The sequence below is a fragment of the Spermophilus citellus genome, assembly GCF_964194105.1.
Source record: "Spermophilus citellus genome assembly, chromosome: 6".
In the NCBI taxonomy this organism is placed as follows: Eukaryota; Metazoa; Chordata; class Mammalia; order Rodentia; family Sciuridae; genus Spermophilus; species Spermophilus citellus.
The window spans coordinates 75,025,443-75,043,107 of NC_138187.1; the positions used below are offsets into that span (position 1 = coordinate 75,025,443).

Sequence of the window (17,665 nt, forward strand, 5' to 3'; positions counted from 1 at the left end):
CACCTCTTGACCAAGTTTTAGAGAAAGGGTAAGTCCAAGCCTTGAACAAAGCTCAGGTGGTCCCTGCTGTGGGGTAGCAAGCGGGTTAGCAAGAGAAATCCCACTGGGAGATTAGGTCCAGTGTCCTCCAGCTTGGAACCTGCTTCCTCCTGGTTCTGCCTCTGTAGGAGCCTCATCTTGAAAACCTTAACTCTGGTCTAACCTGGTCAAACCTTGCTTCTTTGTTTGATGATCCCACACTCTAACTCCAATTAATCCTTACCATGGAATTCAGGAGACAGAGGCCAAGTTCCTTCCCTTGAGATCAATCCCAGTCATTTATGATGGGTTAAAGAGAAGCCTGGCATTTTCTGGAAATATTTGCCTTCCATATGTTTATCACTGTTACTAGCAGTTTTTCGGGATTTTCTTACCCTGTTGTTACCTTGTTCATTTACTGATCGATGAGAGCAATTTTCCCAATTTTGTTCTCCCCTTTTCCCCTACCCAGACTCGAATTCTGCACCATGTTGGGCTTCTGTGAGCTGTATTATTTGCTTGTTCTCTATCTACTTTGAAGTCTTGGATTTTAATCTCTTTTGCCTCCTATGAATTTTGCCACTTTAATTCCCTAAGTCATTTTTTTCCACTAATAATTTATTGAGAGGCTGCATTTTGCAAAAGCCTGAATGTCACAAGATCCACAGACCCCAGGGATCCTAATCTAGGAAGCTAATTAAAATTCCCCCATTTGCCTCTATTTAATTCTCAGGTAACAACATTACTCCTTTCACAAATTTTGTTTGAAAACTTCTACTTATGAATGCCTTTGATATTTTATACTTCCACACCTTATGAGATAAATAAGGTTCTGAAGAAACTATTTTTCCAATAACTGCTTAGTTTAAGTCTGGATGAAATAGTTATCATAGAATTAGCTGGAAAGAAAAGAAAAATCTTGATTGAACACTAAAGTCTTTTCTATTCTGTAACATGATTTTTTTTTTTTTTGACCTACATTCTGTCCCTGGAAAGGCAAGCGACTGTAGATGATTCTTTTTTTTTAAAAAAAATTAGTTAAATATTAATATTAAAAGGACCCATTTATTAACCAGATTTATTTGATTATCCCCCAAACCTGCCAGACAGAAAGTTCCTTTTACCCACCTTCATTGTTACCCTGTGAGCAGCTCTCTCCATAGCAACTGAAAACTTCTCTGGGCTGAAATAATCCCCTCTGGCTCCCAGTGTACAGTCAAGGAATTTTAAAAACAGGGGACTTTGAAACCACGAAATGCTCTCTGAGATTTAAAAGCCTGCAGAGCTCCAGATAAATAATCGTTTATCTTTCTTAAGGTAAGCACTGGGTTTAGAAATGTTTGTATCATTCTCTGTCATTTTAAAAATGCTAACATAAGAACCTTAAGAAAGATTCTTAACCACCCCTGCCCCCTTAACCTCAAAAGTATTCCCAGTATCTTTGTTACTACCCCAAGGTCATTATTAGCTCATCTCTGGGTCAGAATCTGAGATGAGTTGCTGTTAACATTTTGTATTCCTTAAACAATCTACTGAAGAGATTTGTTTTTTTCCTCCAAAAGCTGATTGGCTTAAAAGTCATCTCCTATCCTTTTAATCACAGTCGAGTGAGTGGATTGATCAGGGCTTCTGAGATCTTGCAATCTTGTTTTTCTAAGATAATTCATTCTCCAGAATCTTGATTCTTAACTAAAGAGTGACCAGTATTTTATGAACATTCCTATTTTTTTTTCTCCAGTACTTTTCCTTGTCTGAAAACTTCTAACTCAACAATTTATTGGCAATATATGGAATTTATTTTTCCTTCATTTTTATTCTCTTGCTTTAGTGATGAGGACCCCAATCAAAATTTCATGGGGTTCTTTACAATGAGCTTAGAGGAGGGTGTTTCCTTTCCAGGTTTTGTAACTTGTGTCACCTGCAGAAAAAAGAGACAATTTACTCTTCCTAATGTTTGGCTGTTTCAAGGCAGGCAATCTGACATGCTTTTCTGTAGCTGCAAAGTTTACAGCCAAGATAGTTTCCTGCCCGCTGTTTGGGGTTATAAAAATTACCTACAGACCTCCCGTTGTTCAGAAACAGCTTGTCATTGCAAATCAGCTTAGCCACCCAATTAATGAATCCTTTCAAACATGTTGCAGGCACAATAATTGAAGCCTTTATTCCCCCCCCCCCCCTTTACCACAGAAATTCTTCTGGTCTCAAGTTTATCCTGTGAACAGCCACCCACTCACACCTACCTAAGACAGATTCAAGGTAAAGGAAGCGTGGAAATGTGTTTGTGGACCAAACATTCAGAAATTTGGGTACCATTGTTCTTTCTACTCAGCCTCATTCCCTTGACTGAGACAGTCAAACCCTCAACCAAGGACAGCAGCAGCACTGGGAGTCAAGGCCAACTGGCAGAAATACTACAGGTTCTCTCTGCTGGTGACTACCCGCCCCTCAACCACTCACGAAGCCTCATCAAAACATTGTTGGAGAAGACGGGGTGCCCCCGGAGGACAAATGGAATACGAGGAGATTGTAACCTGGTTAGTGAAATACAATGGGGTCAGGTGCCAAGGTGTGTTCCAAAGAGAGTAATGGATGCTAGGGTTGCTTACTTCAGCAAAGCAAAAGGAAATGCAGATCTTCTAAAACCCAAGTGGGCAATGCATTGTGGTCAAATAACATCCAGATTTGGGATCCAACAAACCATTCAGCATTCTGCAGAGAACACTTAAAGATAGAGAATTTGTTGTTGTTGTTGTTGAAAGGGTAAAGTTTATGTTTTTGAGGATACTTCTGTATGTTTAGAGGTATTTATGAGCTTGAACTTTTAGTCCTTTCTTCTTTCTAATTTTATAATCTTTTTTGAGCCTGCAATCAACTTGCCAGTGACTAGTTAGATAGATGCTATTTGTTTTCTGTAGTGTGATTATAGCAGTCTGATGTTTGTCTCATGTTCAATGTTTGAGTACTTTTTTTTCTAGATGTTGATTGGGGTTTTCTGATATTTTTCATGGTAGGAAGTTCATGATTGGATAATTGTCTTCATAATGACGAATCTGAGCTGAGGGAGAGAAATGCTACATACAGGTAGACCTGAAATTAGATCCATGACTTCTGAGGTCCATAGCACAGCTTTCTCCCAGTCTACAAAGTGGATCCCCACCCTGGATGCACTTCTGAATCTGCTGGCAAGTTTCACAGATACCCATGTTGGCACCTTATCCTCCTCAGATGGAGACTGAAATTTCCCAGGATGGAATTAAAAAAAAATCTCTCCAGATGAACTTAATATGCATTCATTGGAGGCTTGAGAATTCATCCCATTGGGGTGGGTAGATGCCATGGTAGAGGGGTGATAGAACAATGTATAAGGTGAGAGCCCTGTGTCTTTAAAATAACCGCAAAGAAAAATTAAGCAAAATTGATCTTTACCATTGTATTGCTGACCCATGAGATTTTGGGGGGAAGAACCTACAAATATATAGTTAAATGAAAAAATAAGCAAAACAGATGCAAATAACTGCTTCCAAATTTTCCAAATTAAACTTTGGAATTTTCTTTTCAATCATACATAGTTCTGGGATGGGGAAGGATTTCATGGCCAAATGTTTTCTTTCTTCTTCTTCTTCTTCTTTTTTTTTTTTTTTTTGGTGACAGAAGGGATCTTGCTCATAGATAAGAGTCTTTCTCTGCTCTGTTTCAATGATAACTAATTCAATAATTATTAAAATGTCCAGTGGCTCCCAGAGGACACTTGTTATAATAGGCAATTCATGTATGACAACATTAATATGTACATGGATACATAGCAACAGAAGACATGCCTCTAGATGTACCCAGGAATCATGTGTTATGAATGTCCTCTGAGAATTTGCTTCAGTGCAACGTTCTCCTTTAATGACATGGAGTGCCTTATTAAGGCTGCTTGAATATGGTCTTGCTAGGAGGAATGTAAACAAGCAAAATTGTTCTCCATTTTTGGGGCTGGGGAAAAGGGATTATTTCACATTTATTGTTTTCTGTGTCATTATCAAGAATTTGACCCATTTGGCTTTCCTTTGAATTATTTTCATTCCAGGCCTTGAAATAGTGTAATAGTTTCACACTCTTTCTGATGCTCTATTTCTTCCTTTCTGGAAGAAAACTGAAGTGAAGCAAAGTGAATCTCAGCTTCACCTGCTCAGTGGGCTTCCACTCACCTGCCTTACCTGTCACCAAGGAGCCCAGGGAATGTATCCCCTGCCATTCACGAGAAACTAGTGAAAGCAGAATCCTTCTGATTTCATAAATACCCAGGTTCTGTCCCAAACCATAGGGCTTCAGCTTGCTTTGAGTCTCTGGTCATCTCAGGGACTTTACTGGTAGGCAGGGCTCATGCTAGAAACTCTATGGTAAAGTGAGAAGGGTAAGGGAGTGAGCTCATATCTCTCAATGTCTGGAAAAGTAAGGGAAGTGGGTGCCTTGAATTTGTGAGGAGGAAAATATTGTAAGTCTACGTAAACATAGAATTAAAAGAAAACCTGAGCTTCCTTGGAAATATTGGGCATTTAAATATAAACCGATTCCTCTGTAGTCTTTGGATAGTTCTTATGTGATCCTGGCTTTTTCTTTTCTTTCTTTTTTAATGAGAAACAGCTTTACTGGACTTAATGAGGGATTAAGTGACTCTACTTCAGTACTAATGTGAACCAGGACCCTACATGGTTTCCCGAAGGAAAAAGAGCCTGGTTCTGGCACCTTCTAGCTTTTGGGACCTGCTGACTCTCGGCTTCCTCATCAGTAGAACTGATCTAGTGATTCTCTCCTTGGGGATATCTCTGGGGATCACAGGGACATCTGGGCATGCATGAGCTTGGACACAGGAGCTCAAGTTTCCTCTTTGCCTTCTCTTCCCTATACCTCATGCAGATGTAGCTGGTCCTTCCTGGTCCAGGGACATTGGAACAGTGACATTCTTCAGAATGCTTTTCCTGCCTGTCCCACAAGGTCCCCTCAGCTGTGCCAGATGCTCAGGATTTTAACCAAGTTCTTCAGATAATTCTCAGCCACATTTAAGTTGAGACACAAAGGTTTTTCGTTTATTTCACACTCAGCACCACCCTCCCATTCATTTGTCATAACTTTCATGGGATACAATGTAGAAAATTACAGGATTTATCTTGCATCTTTAACAAGTTTACCCTCACTCTTCAAAGTAAAGACTTTCTTCTTGTCAGTCAAAAAAGCCACTAAAACTTGTTCAGACCCATCGAGAGCCATGGTCTGCCATCAGCTAACATCCATCCAGCCCTTTGGCAGGAAAAGGAAGAAATAAAATTTCCCTCTTGTAGTATATTAACATTGGTTATTGTCCATTAAAAACAAATATTCCTCATCCCCAAACAAGACCTCACAAAAATCTAAGAACGTAAAAGAGGACAGTAGATTGGATCAAAATCCAATTTTTAACATTTATGAGGCTAAAACCTCAGGTTCATCCTGTAGGTTTGGCAGCTGTCTTATTGATGTACAAAAAAAAGAAATTATCATATTGCTTTTTGTCACCAAGGTTCTCACCTGGTATAAGCAATAAGCGAAGCTGAATCACTTACCTAGCCAATCTGATTTGGCTTCAGGGTGTAATGAACAATTATTACCAAGTATCAGGGTAACCTATTAGCTTGTAAGGAAGCCTCTGCTTGAATTTGAATCAATCTTTTGCCAAAGCTTATTGCTTTATGAAGTCTTCAAAATGAATTCCTAGAATCTGTGTGGGCATTTTTCCTTTTATAACTTATGCCTCCACATGACAAGATTTAAAGGAAAATCATTGGATTATTCCTGAATGGGTCTATTCTTCTTTAACAAAGAATCACTTCACTATAGTCAGCAGCCTTGGTCAGAGTAGATCTTGATGCCTATGGGGTGGCAATAATTGCAAAAATTTGCTAAACATCCTTCCCAAACACAATTCAGTCAAAAACTTTAACAATGAAAACAAATCTAGTGGCCATATATTGAAAATCCTTGTCCCCTTCCCCACCACCACCCCCTAAATTGCTTTCAATTGGGGGATTTGTTTTTCCTTATTTATTTCATTTGATGCTTTCTGCTGCATTTGTTCCTCAAACCACCACCTTCTGTATTAGGATAACTTTTCTAAGATTCTAGTATCATCAAAGGGAGCAAAGTTCTCAGGTCCTGGTCATTTAATTCACAGTTACACTTTTTTTTTCAGCAAGCCTCAAAATATTAAAGCAAGGGCTAGGTAGTACCTGTTTATTCAACTGAAATCTCCAGAGACACAAAATTAGATGCTTCCATAACTGGTTTAAACTTTTCAAAGTCAGAAGTTAGTTTTACCTTTTGTATTGTATGCCTTGTACAAACCAGTTCTGTAATACTTAGCAAGATTACAATGCATACCCCATTCTCAGCTGCCCCATGCCTTGCAAACCCAATATTCTAATCCTGAAAAGGCCTGGCAAAATGTTGAGCAGGAACTATTGATGGATTGAGTCTCAGGCATCTCAGACCTGATGAAATGTGGCCACATACACTGCTGTGTGTCCAAGTCCTGGCGATCTGTGCATGGTCTGGTGGCCTCATGAGCATTCTCTCTTGGTGTTGATGTTCTTCTTCCTACTGATCCAGTCCCACCCATCAGTATATCATCGTGAATTCATTTAACCCTCTGCATGTATAAATTCCTCATTCTGATTGCTCTTTGAGTTTTACCAATCCTATTGATCCTAGATGATCTTTCTTCCTATAAATTGGGAAGGAAGGAAAATAATTGATTGGGAGGGCTGTACAATGGGTCCACAGCTTATGTTCTCCATGACACAAAAGAAAACAATAAAAGAATAAGGCCTATCCTTGCTAGAGCAGGAATGAGCATTAGTACAACTAACCATTATGAGCTCTGTGGCTTTAAGCTAGTTACTTATCAGGTCTTATACTGGTTTTCACATATACTAGAGGTACACTTTTTTTTAACAGAAGGAAAATATAGTTCTTATTTTTGTTTATTATCTTTGCATATTGCATACAAATGTATCCATCAATTCACTAAATATTAAGTAATTGCATAACTGGTATTCTAAATGCCTTACAGTATGTGAAAATATTTGGTGGATTATTATACAGGCTGAGGATATTTTTCCATCTAAAATAATGGAATAGGGTTTTCACTGTCAAAGAAATCATTATCCTAAACATTTTCCAGAACCAATTCGATTATACTCTGAGGAGTGCCTGGATATTAAGGTGCTCAGCACAGTTCTGGGCACCAAACTGCTAATAATTGGGAGCTAATACTACCTTAGTTTGGTTTCAGGAGGAGGTTGTTTGGCACCAAGAATGACTTTATTGCACTTTTATTTCAACTTATTCACTTGTTGTTGGTGTTAATCCTGCAAAAGGCTAAACTTGTAAAAGTAAAATTCACTCTCATTGCAAATCCTGTTTCTCCTCTCTTTGCTGAGTTCTCAAGCCCTTGCAGTTGAGATGGGAGTGAGACTGGAGTTCCTTGGCTTGTGGAAGAACATCATTATCCTTTGTTTTGGAAATTTGTTCCTCTGGATCAGGGTGGTATGTACCAGAGGGCACCTTCTGACCTACTGGGTAGCAGAGAAGGCAGAGAATTAGAACCTCTAAGTGGGGACAACTCACTCTGAGATACTGGCAGGCATTTCATTACTTCACTCTGAGGTTGTTGTGGCTAGGTAATGGAGCTGCTTCTCAGATTCTGTGAGAATCTCAGGAGCTTCCCAGTTGTCTCTGACAAAAGGTAGCTGCTCTCTTGCTAAGAAAGCTGCCTATCCACAATTCCCATGTCCATCTTTTTCTTACTGCCCTATGATGTTATCCCTAACCCCTCAGACCATGTGAACTTTTCAGATTAGAGGAGCCACATCTGCCTGTGGTTTGTGATAGGGGACAAAAGACTTTTCCTCTACCCACTTAGATTCTGTGACTGAGGCCTGTGAGCTGAACTGACTAAAGCATAACAGAAGAAAAGGCATACAGGTTTAGTTTGATGTTAATATTTTTATGTGGCTTGGAAAACCTCACAGGAAGAAGTGCAAGCCTAGAAGAAGTGGTTGGACCCAAGGACTTGTATACCATTTTAACAAAGAGCAATAAATTGTGGAGATGTGACAAGAGGAGGGAAAATGGGTGGTAAACTGTGGGGAAATGAATGGAAAATAGATGATGGACACTAATTTCCTTCATTAGTAAGGTTCTTGTAGTCAAGTTTATATAGAAGAATATCTGCATCAACTCTGTCTCCAGTGATAAGAATGTACATGGAGGAAACATTTCTCATGGGAAATTATAATGGCGTTTAGAGACAAAGGGGGAGGGCAGAGAGACCTTCTTCATCTACTGATTTTCAATTGCCTTCAGCTCAATGGTGTCAGTGTGCCAAAGTGATATGTTTTTGGGGTGGTATGTGTTCTGATTCTCTTCAGTGGAAACATTTTTAGCAATTATCTTTGGTAAGATTGATGAGGGGTATATGGCACTCCATCATTGAATTTTTATACCTAAGTAAACAACTGCACAAAATTGACAAAAACCTAGCCTTCATGATCCACTTGTTTTCATGGGGGATAAAGAAAATAAACAAGAAAAAAACCCAGTAATTTTATAATACTAGTGCTATGAAGCAAATAAAATAATGATATGTTCCAGAGGTGGCTATCTAACACAGTAGCTATAGCCACTTGTAGATATTGAGCACTTAATATGTGGTTCATCAAAATTAATAATTTTTAAAAATCTTTGATTACATGCTGAAATGATCATTATTAGGGATATGTGAATTTCTATAAAATATTATTAAAATTAATTTGGCCTGTTTCTTTTTTTAAAAATGTGGCTTCTAGAAAATTCCAAACACATGTAGCTTGCATTATATTTCTATTGGACAGCATTGTGCAGAAGAACAAAGATTGGGGGCCGGCAGGTCTTTGGGAAGGCTTCCCTAAAGGGATGGCACTTTGAGCTAATGCCTGAGAAATAAGGGGAACAAGAAGACCCAAAAGATGTGGGAAAAGAGCTTTGAGGAACCGACAGAAAAATCATAGGGGCAGAATTTCAGTTATATTGTACAGAAAGGCTAAGATGAGGTAGGGCAGGTAGGGTAGACAGGGGCTAGATCAGGAAGAAAACTGTAAGGAGTTTGGATTTTATTTGATATCTCATGGGAGATCATTTTAAAAGCCAAAGAATTGGCTAGTTTTATGTAAATCAGCAGATTTACAACTATATGACTGACAACTATGACAGTGTGACAACTATGGTTGGAGATAGAAGGACTAGACTACTCTTAGAAAAAAGGCTTCCGAGGAGAGCATTATTGTTATATGAAAGTCCAGCCATGATGCTCCTATCTGAATCTACTTATCAGACCTGACTCCTTTCCCCTTCTACACATAAAGTATAGGCAGTGGAGACCCCGTGGCTGTCCATGTTCTGGAGCTGTTTGTTAAACTTTGCTTCTGTTTCTTTCTTCCCTCCCCTCCACAGTGTTTTGAACCAGATGCACTATTACTAATAGCTGGAGGAGACTTTGAAGATCAGCTTAGAGAAGAGGTGGTCCAGAGAGTTTCTCTTCTCCTCCTCTATTACATTATTCACCAGGAAGAGATCTGTTCTTCAAAGCTCAACATGAGTAATAAAGAGTATAAATTTTACCTACACAGCCTCCTGAGCCTCAGGAAGGATGAAGACTCCTATTTTCTTTCACAGAATGAGACAGAAGATATCTTGGCTTTCACCAGGCAGCACTTTGACACATCCAGAAGCCAGGTAACAAGGGCACAGTTGCTAACTAGCTCTGCTAAGATGCTGTCTCAGATTCTTATTCACTTATTTATATTTAGTCAGTTAATGATTCCCAAGTCTTTCAAAAACTTCTAAGAAAGATAAGTATTTATGTGTTTTTTTTCTAATCCACGGTATGGTAAGTGACATAATTCAGAAATCTGAGTCTAAAAGTGGAAATGTGATGACTAATCAGAAGATGAATTTTAGCCGGAAAGCCAGTGGCTGGTAGGCAGGCAGGACAGGTGACGGGCAGCTCTGTCTCCTGACTCCCCTTGAGCACTCCAGTGACTCAGGGTTTTTAATTAGTCTGCAAGGACTGAACTGTAATGGTGGAAGGTACTGTGTCTACCTACCCTGCTACTGGTCAGGGAAGAAGGCAGAAACAGTTTGAGAGAGATGAATTCATTGTTAATTATTTTCCCAAGGAAGCATCTTGCCAAAGGCATTATTCATGATGATCAGCATGAGCCCTTTTATGATTTTTGATTACATGGTCTGCCTGTGCACAGGGTCTGTTCAGAGGCCTCTCATCTCTCCCAGCTCCCATTAGGAAATGAGCACCTGCTCATTTGCTTCCTCATTACTATTCTAGCAAAAGCTGAACTTTTAATGGTGTTTATGCTTTCTGGGTTGCAGTAGAAAGTTTCAGAAGGTAAAGATTCTGAACATCAAGGTTTTTGAAGCCTCTTTTCCTAGCAGAATTAATTGAGGACCTGTACCACTTTGAGAAATTGTTGAAAATATTTTTTTCTCTCTTGAATTATTCATTGATTATGTGTAGACATTTTGGTTCTCGGTCTCAATGGTTACTTCTAGTAACCTAAAGGTATCTGAATAGTCATGCTTTGACTTAATGGCCAGCAGACATTTCGTCCAGTTTGCTGTAAATCTGTTTAGTTTCTCTTGTCATTAGTGGAATAGAAAGGCTGTTTACAGGGCACTTTGCCAACATCATGAAGTAGCTCTAATCATGTAAATATCAAAATTGGACCATAATCTTGTTTCTAGTTTCATTTTAGGAAAAATTTCCTTGAGAGAAATCAATTTTCTGTTTAATAACGATGTGTTCCTGGATATGATGGCTTCATTATAACATCTATACAACACAAGATGCGTTTGAATTAGCCACTAGGAATTTAGTCATCCTCCCCATTACTGTCTTGTGATGCAAATTAAACGGAAACCCAGTGCTTAAAACCAGATGGTGTGTATGTGTCTAGGTTTATGGTTATTACACACGTACTGCCAATACCTGGGTTTCTGAGTGTTTGTGAGATCAGACATTCTCAGAATAGGGTAAAATAATGTTACATGGACAACTTTTAGTCAACAGGAATTGAGCTCCTGCTCTCATAGCCTTTGCTAGGTCTTAGACTAGTGATCTCCTAGAGATAGCACTGTTCCTAGTTCTTGGAACTAGGAACACCCAGGACTCCCTGGGAAATCAGTCGATATAGACTTTTGCAGAAGGCTGTTGACACCTCCCTGTAGCTGCTGCTCTTTTTGACCAGATGATGTGAGGTCATGGTAGGGGGTGCTGGAACAGGAGTCCCTCCACTAGCATCCCCAGGTCTTGATCTGCACAGGACTTTGCTTCTACGAATCAAACCAGTAACAGCTATTTCAGGTGAACCTCACTCATTCCCCAAAAGAAACACCTCTACTCCATGGGGTCCTACTGCGGCCAACTCCCCTAAAGAACAAAACACAAACATCATTCCATCTCTTCATTCCAAACAACTTTGTCTCCCATCTTCCTAACTCAATCCCTTAGTGTTCCACCTCTTCTTTTACTGTTTGTGATTTCTTGGTAGAGGAATAGGGATGTGCACAGAGCTCTCTGCCAGCCCTGCCCCTTGCATAGAGAATGCGCATTCTTGGCTACACCCTAAACACTTCAAGGATGAAATCAATAGTAACCCTTGTAAGGGTTACTATTTTACAACCTCTATGAAAAATTCATACTTCTGTGAGGTTCGTGTTATCTAGTATTTAACTTATTTTCATGCAAAAGAACTTCTTGTTATGTCTCCAAATCTATCAAGATTTTGATAACTGACTCTCAGCCTTCCATTCTGCTGTCTACCACAGCAATGAATATGCTCCCTGCCAAGTTCACCAATTACAGACCTAGAAAGGAATAAATCTAATGTGTACATTTTATTCCTTGTCCCAGGTCACGAGAATTGAACATTGACACAATAACCTTCTTTTCATTTCTCTGTTGATGAGCACATTCTCTTCTTCAATTGTAGTAGGCCTAGCATGGTGCCAGGTACACAGTAGGCATAAAATCAATGTTTAAACCAATGAATGGGAATACTAGTAGAATATAAGGCAAAATTCTAGCCTTTTAGATATTTATAATTTAGTTGAGCAAAATTAACATATAAATATGAAAAAAGGCTCCATGTCATTTGTCCTATGTCTTTAAGAGTTCAAAGAACATAGACCCTGTGCTGACTTTTGATTTGTAATAAGTTCACACTGAACTTGAGACTGAGGGCTGATGTGGAAGTAAGTAAGTGCCCTGTGATGGTTAAGGCAGTAGGGTTGGTGTGAAGTCAAGGTAGGGAATATAGACTTGAAAGTCATTGGCCTGCAGGCTGTGTTGGAAGGTGGGAGAGATTTCACCAATTGAGAGGATGCTATAAGAGCAGGGGATCATCTTGGGAAAAGCACATTCATGAGATGATAATAAGAAAGGCTGGATAACTGAGGACTGGTGGGGGGGGGCTTAGAACACTCAGTATCATGGCAGATAAAAGAAGTCAGTATTGGGCTAGCGATACAGCTCAGTTGGTAGAGTGCTTTGCCTTGCATGCACAAGGCCCTGGGTTCAATCCCCAGCACCAAAAAAAAAAAAAAAAAAAAAAAAAAAAAAGTAGAAGAAGGGGGTATTTCCAAATACAGTTGCATCTGAGACAACTTTGTGAGATGACAGTCATTCCCGTACACAATTCAATCTTCTTTCCGATGGACTATTCCTTGTCCTTGGGGGGAAATCCTAGAGATAATTTTAAAGTATTAGAAATAATTTTAGAAGTTAAAAGTTTTTTCTTTGTATGTGATTTCAGTGTATGGGAACTAAAATGCTACAGAAAAAATCTGGAATCCAGAACAGTGACGGTGCGGATGAACATACACTTCCCAGATTGGCAGCGACAATCATTGCTTTGTCCCTCCAGGGTGTTTGTCTGGGACGAAGAAACTTGCCAGCCCCAGACTATTTTACAGAATATATTTTCAGTTTCTTGAATAGTACAAATACTCTCCACTTATCAGGTAAGGAGGATCTTCATGAATTTAACTTCCAAGTCACAGCTTCCAAAATGATTGTGCCAAAAACAAAGGCTGAAGCATTTCAGTGACTGAATTTGTTCAGTTGTATTTTAAGTACCATTTTATGTCGGCATGTAGTAAGAGGGGCTCAGGTGGCTTTTCAAGGCAAATGTGTTATGATGTCTGTGTGGTGATGAGGTGTAAAGATAGATTTGGCCCCTTTCTGTGTTGATGAAAATTGTGATATCAAGCCAAAGGGAAGATTTTTAGGTCTGCCATAGACCTAAATATACCCTTTCCTAATTGGCACATAATACTGGGGATGTAGCTCAGTGGCAGAGCACTTGCCTAGCATGTGTGAGGCACTAGGTTCAATTCTCAGCACCGCATATAAATAAATAAATGTCCATCAACAACTAAAAAATAAATAAATAAATAAACTGGGACAGAGGTGGCAGAGTGTTCTGTAGAATCATGAAAGACTAATTCACTAATTCAGGGTTCAAGATGGTCAACAACCAGTTTGCTTATCATCATATATGTGAACCATTTAATTTTAAATTAAAATAATGTGAATTTTCTGTCTTTGCTGAATTCCTTTTTGGGGCTCTTAGATGAAATGGGGTGTCATGAAGGAAATCAGAATTTTTTTGCACATTTCTTTGTACTGGGTAGGACAGATGACAGATGACTCAAAGGTGGTATGACTTATTTTTCAAATCTGCATTAAGATGGATAGAGAGAGATTTTTAAAAAGCATCTCATTGCCGGTATCACAAGTGAAAAATAATGATTTCTTAATATCATAAAAATGTGCTCACATTTTCCTGACTTTTAAAAATGTTTTTTTTTTTGAAAAATCAGGATCCAAAAAAGGTTTATAAAATGCAAAATGCAAATTGTTGGTAGAGCTCCTAAATATCCTTAATAGAGCCTAAATATCCTTAGGTAGATCTCAAATATCCTTAATCTCAATTGTTCCCCTCCTTCATCTTATCTATTTTGTTGCAAATTATTTTGAGGAGGGGAAAATAAAAAGGTCCTTTACCATCTGGATTTTGCTGATTGATTTCTTAGTTTTTTAACACGCATTTCTATGTGTTGCATTTCATATATTTTGGTTGTTACATGTGAAGGCTTGATTAGTTTTCAGTTGTTATTTGGGAATACTATTTTATAGTTGATATCTTCTTCCAAGAAACATATAACATTTGGTTGTCTCTTTACTGAGAAATTGAAGATATTGATGATGATCATTGCCTACATGGATTATTTAGGACTTGCAAAATGGTAATCTTCTAATTTTCTCATTCCTGTTTTATTCATTGGTGTGATAATTATACACTAGAATAACTTCCTCTCATCAGTATTTCATTTGTTGAAGTTCCTAGAGGAAGTTCTTAAAGGAAATTGATATTTTAATTGACCAGTTTTCAAAATAGTAACACATTCCTTTGCATCTTTCAAAGAACAGTGAGGTTTTTAATAAATATTATGATGTCATATCTCTCATTTGTCATTATTATCCTAATTGGTGCTTAGAATGTTCCCTCCTTAACTTGTGAAAACTTATTTAAGTTGACTTTAAGTCCTTTTGACAAATATCATTAAAATATTTTGCATCTACCTTGCTTTCCAAAATAACAAGATATTTCAGGCTTATCCTATACATTTCCTGTCCAGACCTGGAATCAGTCATTTCCTCAAATATTTTATTTTTATACAACTATGTAGTCAAACTTTACTCGCATTTTCAAAGATAGTTAAGAAAGCTTTTCATATCCCCAGGTTATACAAGTCACTCACATTTTCTTCCAATATGTGTATGTTTTCATTTATGATATAGTTTGGATTATTTCTGGTGTATATTGTAAAGAATAGATGCAGTTTAATTTTTCTATGCAACTCTCCAGTTTTTCTTATACCTCTTATGCATTATTTCCTCCACTGACTTGATAAAATTCTTTCATATGATACAATAAAGCTCTGAACACAGTGGAGCCTGTTTCTGGATTTTTCTAGTCCGGTATATTCATGTGCTAATACCATGTGATTTTATTTGTAACAGTTTTCCAGTATACTTAAGTACCTAGAACAGCTAGCCTTCTCCATAGTTCTTTCCAAGATTTTCCTAGTTTGCTTGTTCATTCTAATGAATACCATCAAATTGTCAAGCTCCAAGAAAAAACTTAAGATAATTTTATTATGATAGAAAAAATATGTATATATATAGAAAATATATATATAAATATATTGCATATGCATATATAATTATATATATTATGTATATAAAATTACTTAAAGAGAATTGGTATTTATAAGGTGTTGCACCTTTATATCCAAGAACAAAAAATGTTTTTCCATTTATTCATGTCTACATGTATATTTTTATGGAACTTTAAAAAATTTTCCTCACACAGATTTTAGGAGTTTCTTGTTATTTTATACATAGGCATCTAACTTTCTTTTTGGATCTCATAAATGAGGTTTTCTTTAATTATATCCTCTAGTTTATCTTTGGATATATGAAAGCCATGATTTTTTTTAGATTATTTTTGTAACCTACTCTGATTATTTTCTTTTTACATCAAATTTTAGGAGTTTCGGCTATATAATTATATCATCTTCAGAAAGATATAATTTTTTCTCTTTCTAAGTCTTGTATTTCTATTTGTTTCTTGTGGAATTGCACTGGTTAATAATTCCAATATAATACAATAAGAGTGGGAGTGGTTAGTATTCTTATTATATTGCTGATTTTAAAAGAAAAGCCTATAGTATATCCTGATTAAATTTAGATATCCTACTGTTATGTATAACTAATTAGAACAAATTAAAAGTATTTAGAGAACAAATGAGCAAAATATTTTAATTAACTTGCATTCTTATGTTTCTAGTACTCTTCATTTTTCCAGTAGACTTGAACAAAATGAAAAATTTAAACAAAAGGTACATTTGGGTCATTTCTTTTAAGCCTAAAGGACTTAATTTTATATTTCTTATAAGGCAGTTCTGCTAGCAATGAATTCTCTCATTCATTGTTTACCTGGAATTTTTTTCTCCCCTTTATTTTGAAGGATTATTTTGCTGGCTATCAGGTTCTTAAATGACATTTTTTTTCTTTTTGCTCTCTGATTATACCATCCCACTACTTTCAGGTCTCTATTGTTCTGATGGAAAGTCAGTGGTTAACTATAGTGATGCTCCCTTACATGTGATGAGTCCTTTTTCACATTTTGCTTTCAAGAATTTATCTTTGTCTTTTTTTAGGGGGGGAGTGTAGTCTGACAACTTTATTCTTCCTTTTTTTTATTGATTGTTCAAAACATTACAGAGCTCATGATATATCGTTTTTCATACATTTGACTCAATTGGGTTTTGAACTCCCATTTTTACCCCAAATACAAATTGCAGAATCACATTGGTTACACACTCACATTTTTACATAATGGCATATTAGTGACTGTTGTATTCTGCTACCATTCCTATTCCCTACGATCCCCCCTCCCCTCCACTCCCCTCCCATCTTCCCTCTCTACCTCCTCTGCTGTTGTTCGATTCTCTCCCCTTATTTTTTCCCTCCCCCTTGCCCCTCACAACCTCTTATAATTTTGTGTATCATTGAAGGTCTCCTACCATTTCCATATGCTTTCCCTTCTCTCTCCCTTTCTCTCCCCCCATTCGTCTTTGTTTACTGTTAGTCTTTCCCTCATGCTCTTCCTTCCTGTTCTGTTCTTAGTTGTTCTCTTTATATCAAAGAAGACATTTGGCATTTGTTTTTTAGGGATTGGCTAGCTTCACTAAGCATAATCTGCTCTAGTGCCATCCATTTCCCTGCAAATTCCATGATTTTGTCATTTTTTAGTGCTGCGTAATACTCCATGGTGTATAAATGCCACATTTTTTTTTATCCATTAATCTATTGAAAGGCATCTGGGTTGGTTCCACAGTCTAGCTATTGTGAATTGTGCCGCTATAATCATTGATGTGGCAGTATCCCTATAGTACGCTCTTTTAAGGTCCTCAGGGAATAGTCCGAGAAGGGCGATAGCTGGGTCAAATGGTGGATCCATTCCCAGCTTTCCCAGGAATCTCCATACTGCTTTCCAAATTGGCCTCACCAATTTGCAGTCCCACCAGCAGTGTACAAGTGTACCCTTTTCCCCACATCCTCGCCAACACTTATTGTTGTTTGACTTCATAATGGCTGCCAATCTTACTGGAGTGAGATGGTATCTTAGGGTAGTTTTGATTTGCATTTCTCTGATTGCTAGAGATGGTGAGCATTTTTTCATGTACTTGTTGATTGATTGTAGGTCCTCCTCTGAGAAGTGTCTGTTCAGGTCCTTGGCCCATTTGTTGATTGGGTTATTTGTTATCTTATTGTTTAATTTTTTGAGCTCTTTGTATATTCTGGATATTAGGGCTCTATCTGAGGTGTGAGGGGTAAAAATTTGTTCCCAGGATGTAGGCTCTCTATTTACCTCTTTTATTGTTTCTCTTGCTGAGAAAAAACTTTTTAGTTTAAGTAAGTCCCATTTGTTTATTCTTGTTA

At 37.7% G+C, this 17,665-nt stretch overlaps 1 protein-coding gene across 3 annotated transcripts in view; it reads left to right on the top strand.

The window, feature by feature from the left end:
* Positions 1 to 2,291: 2,291 nt before the first annotated feature.
* The window catches only part of SLC39A12 (solute carrier family 39 member 12), a gene marked incomplete at both ends in the record, with an annotated part of 70,705 nt that continues 55,331 nt past the window's right edge, over positions 2,292 to 17,665 (top strand). For all 3 annotated transcript variants that reach the window (XM_081299749.1, XM_081299750.1, XM_081299751.1), the window contains 3 exons: positions 2,292 to 2,552; positions 9,529 to 9,810; positions 12,906 to 13,113. In XM_081299749.1, the coding sequence (XP_081155875.1) occupies positions 2,292 to 2,552; positions 9,529 to 9,810; positions 12,906 to 13,113 (751 nt within the window). The remainder of the gene's footprint in view (positions 2,553 to 9,528; positions 9,811 to 12,905; positions 13,114 to 17,665) is intronic.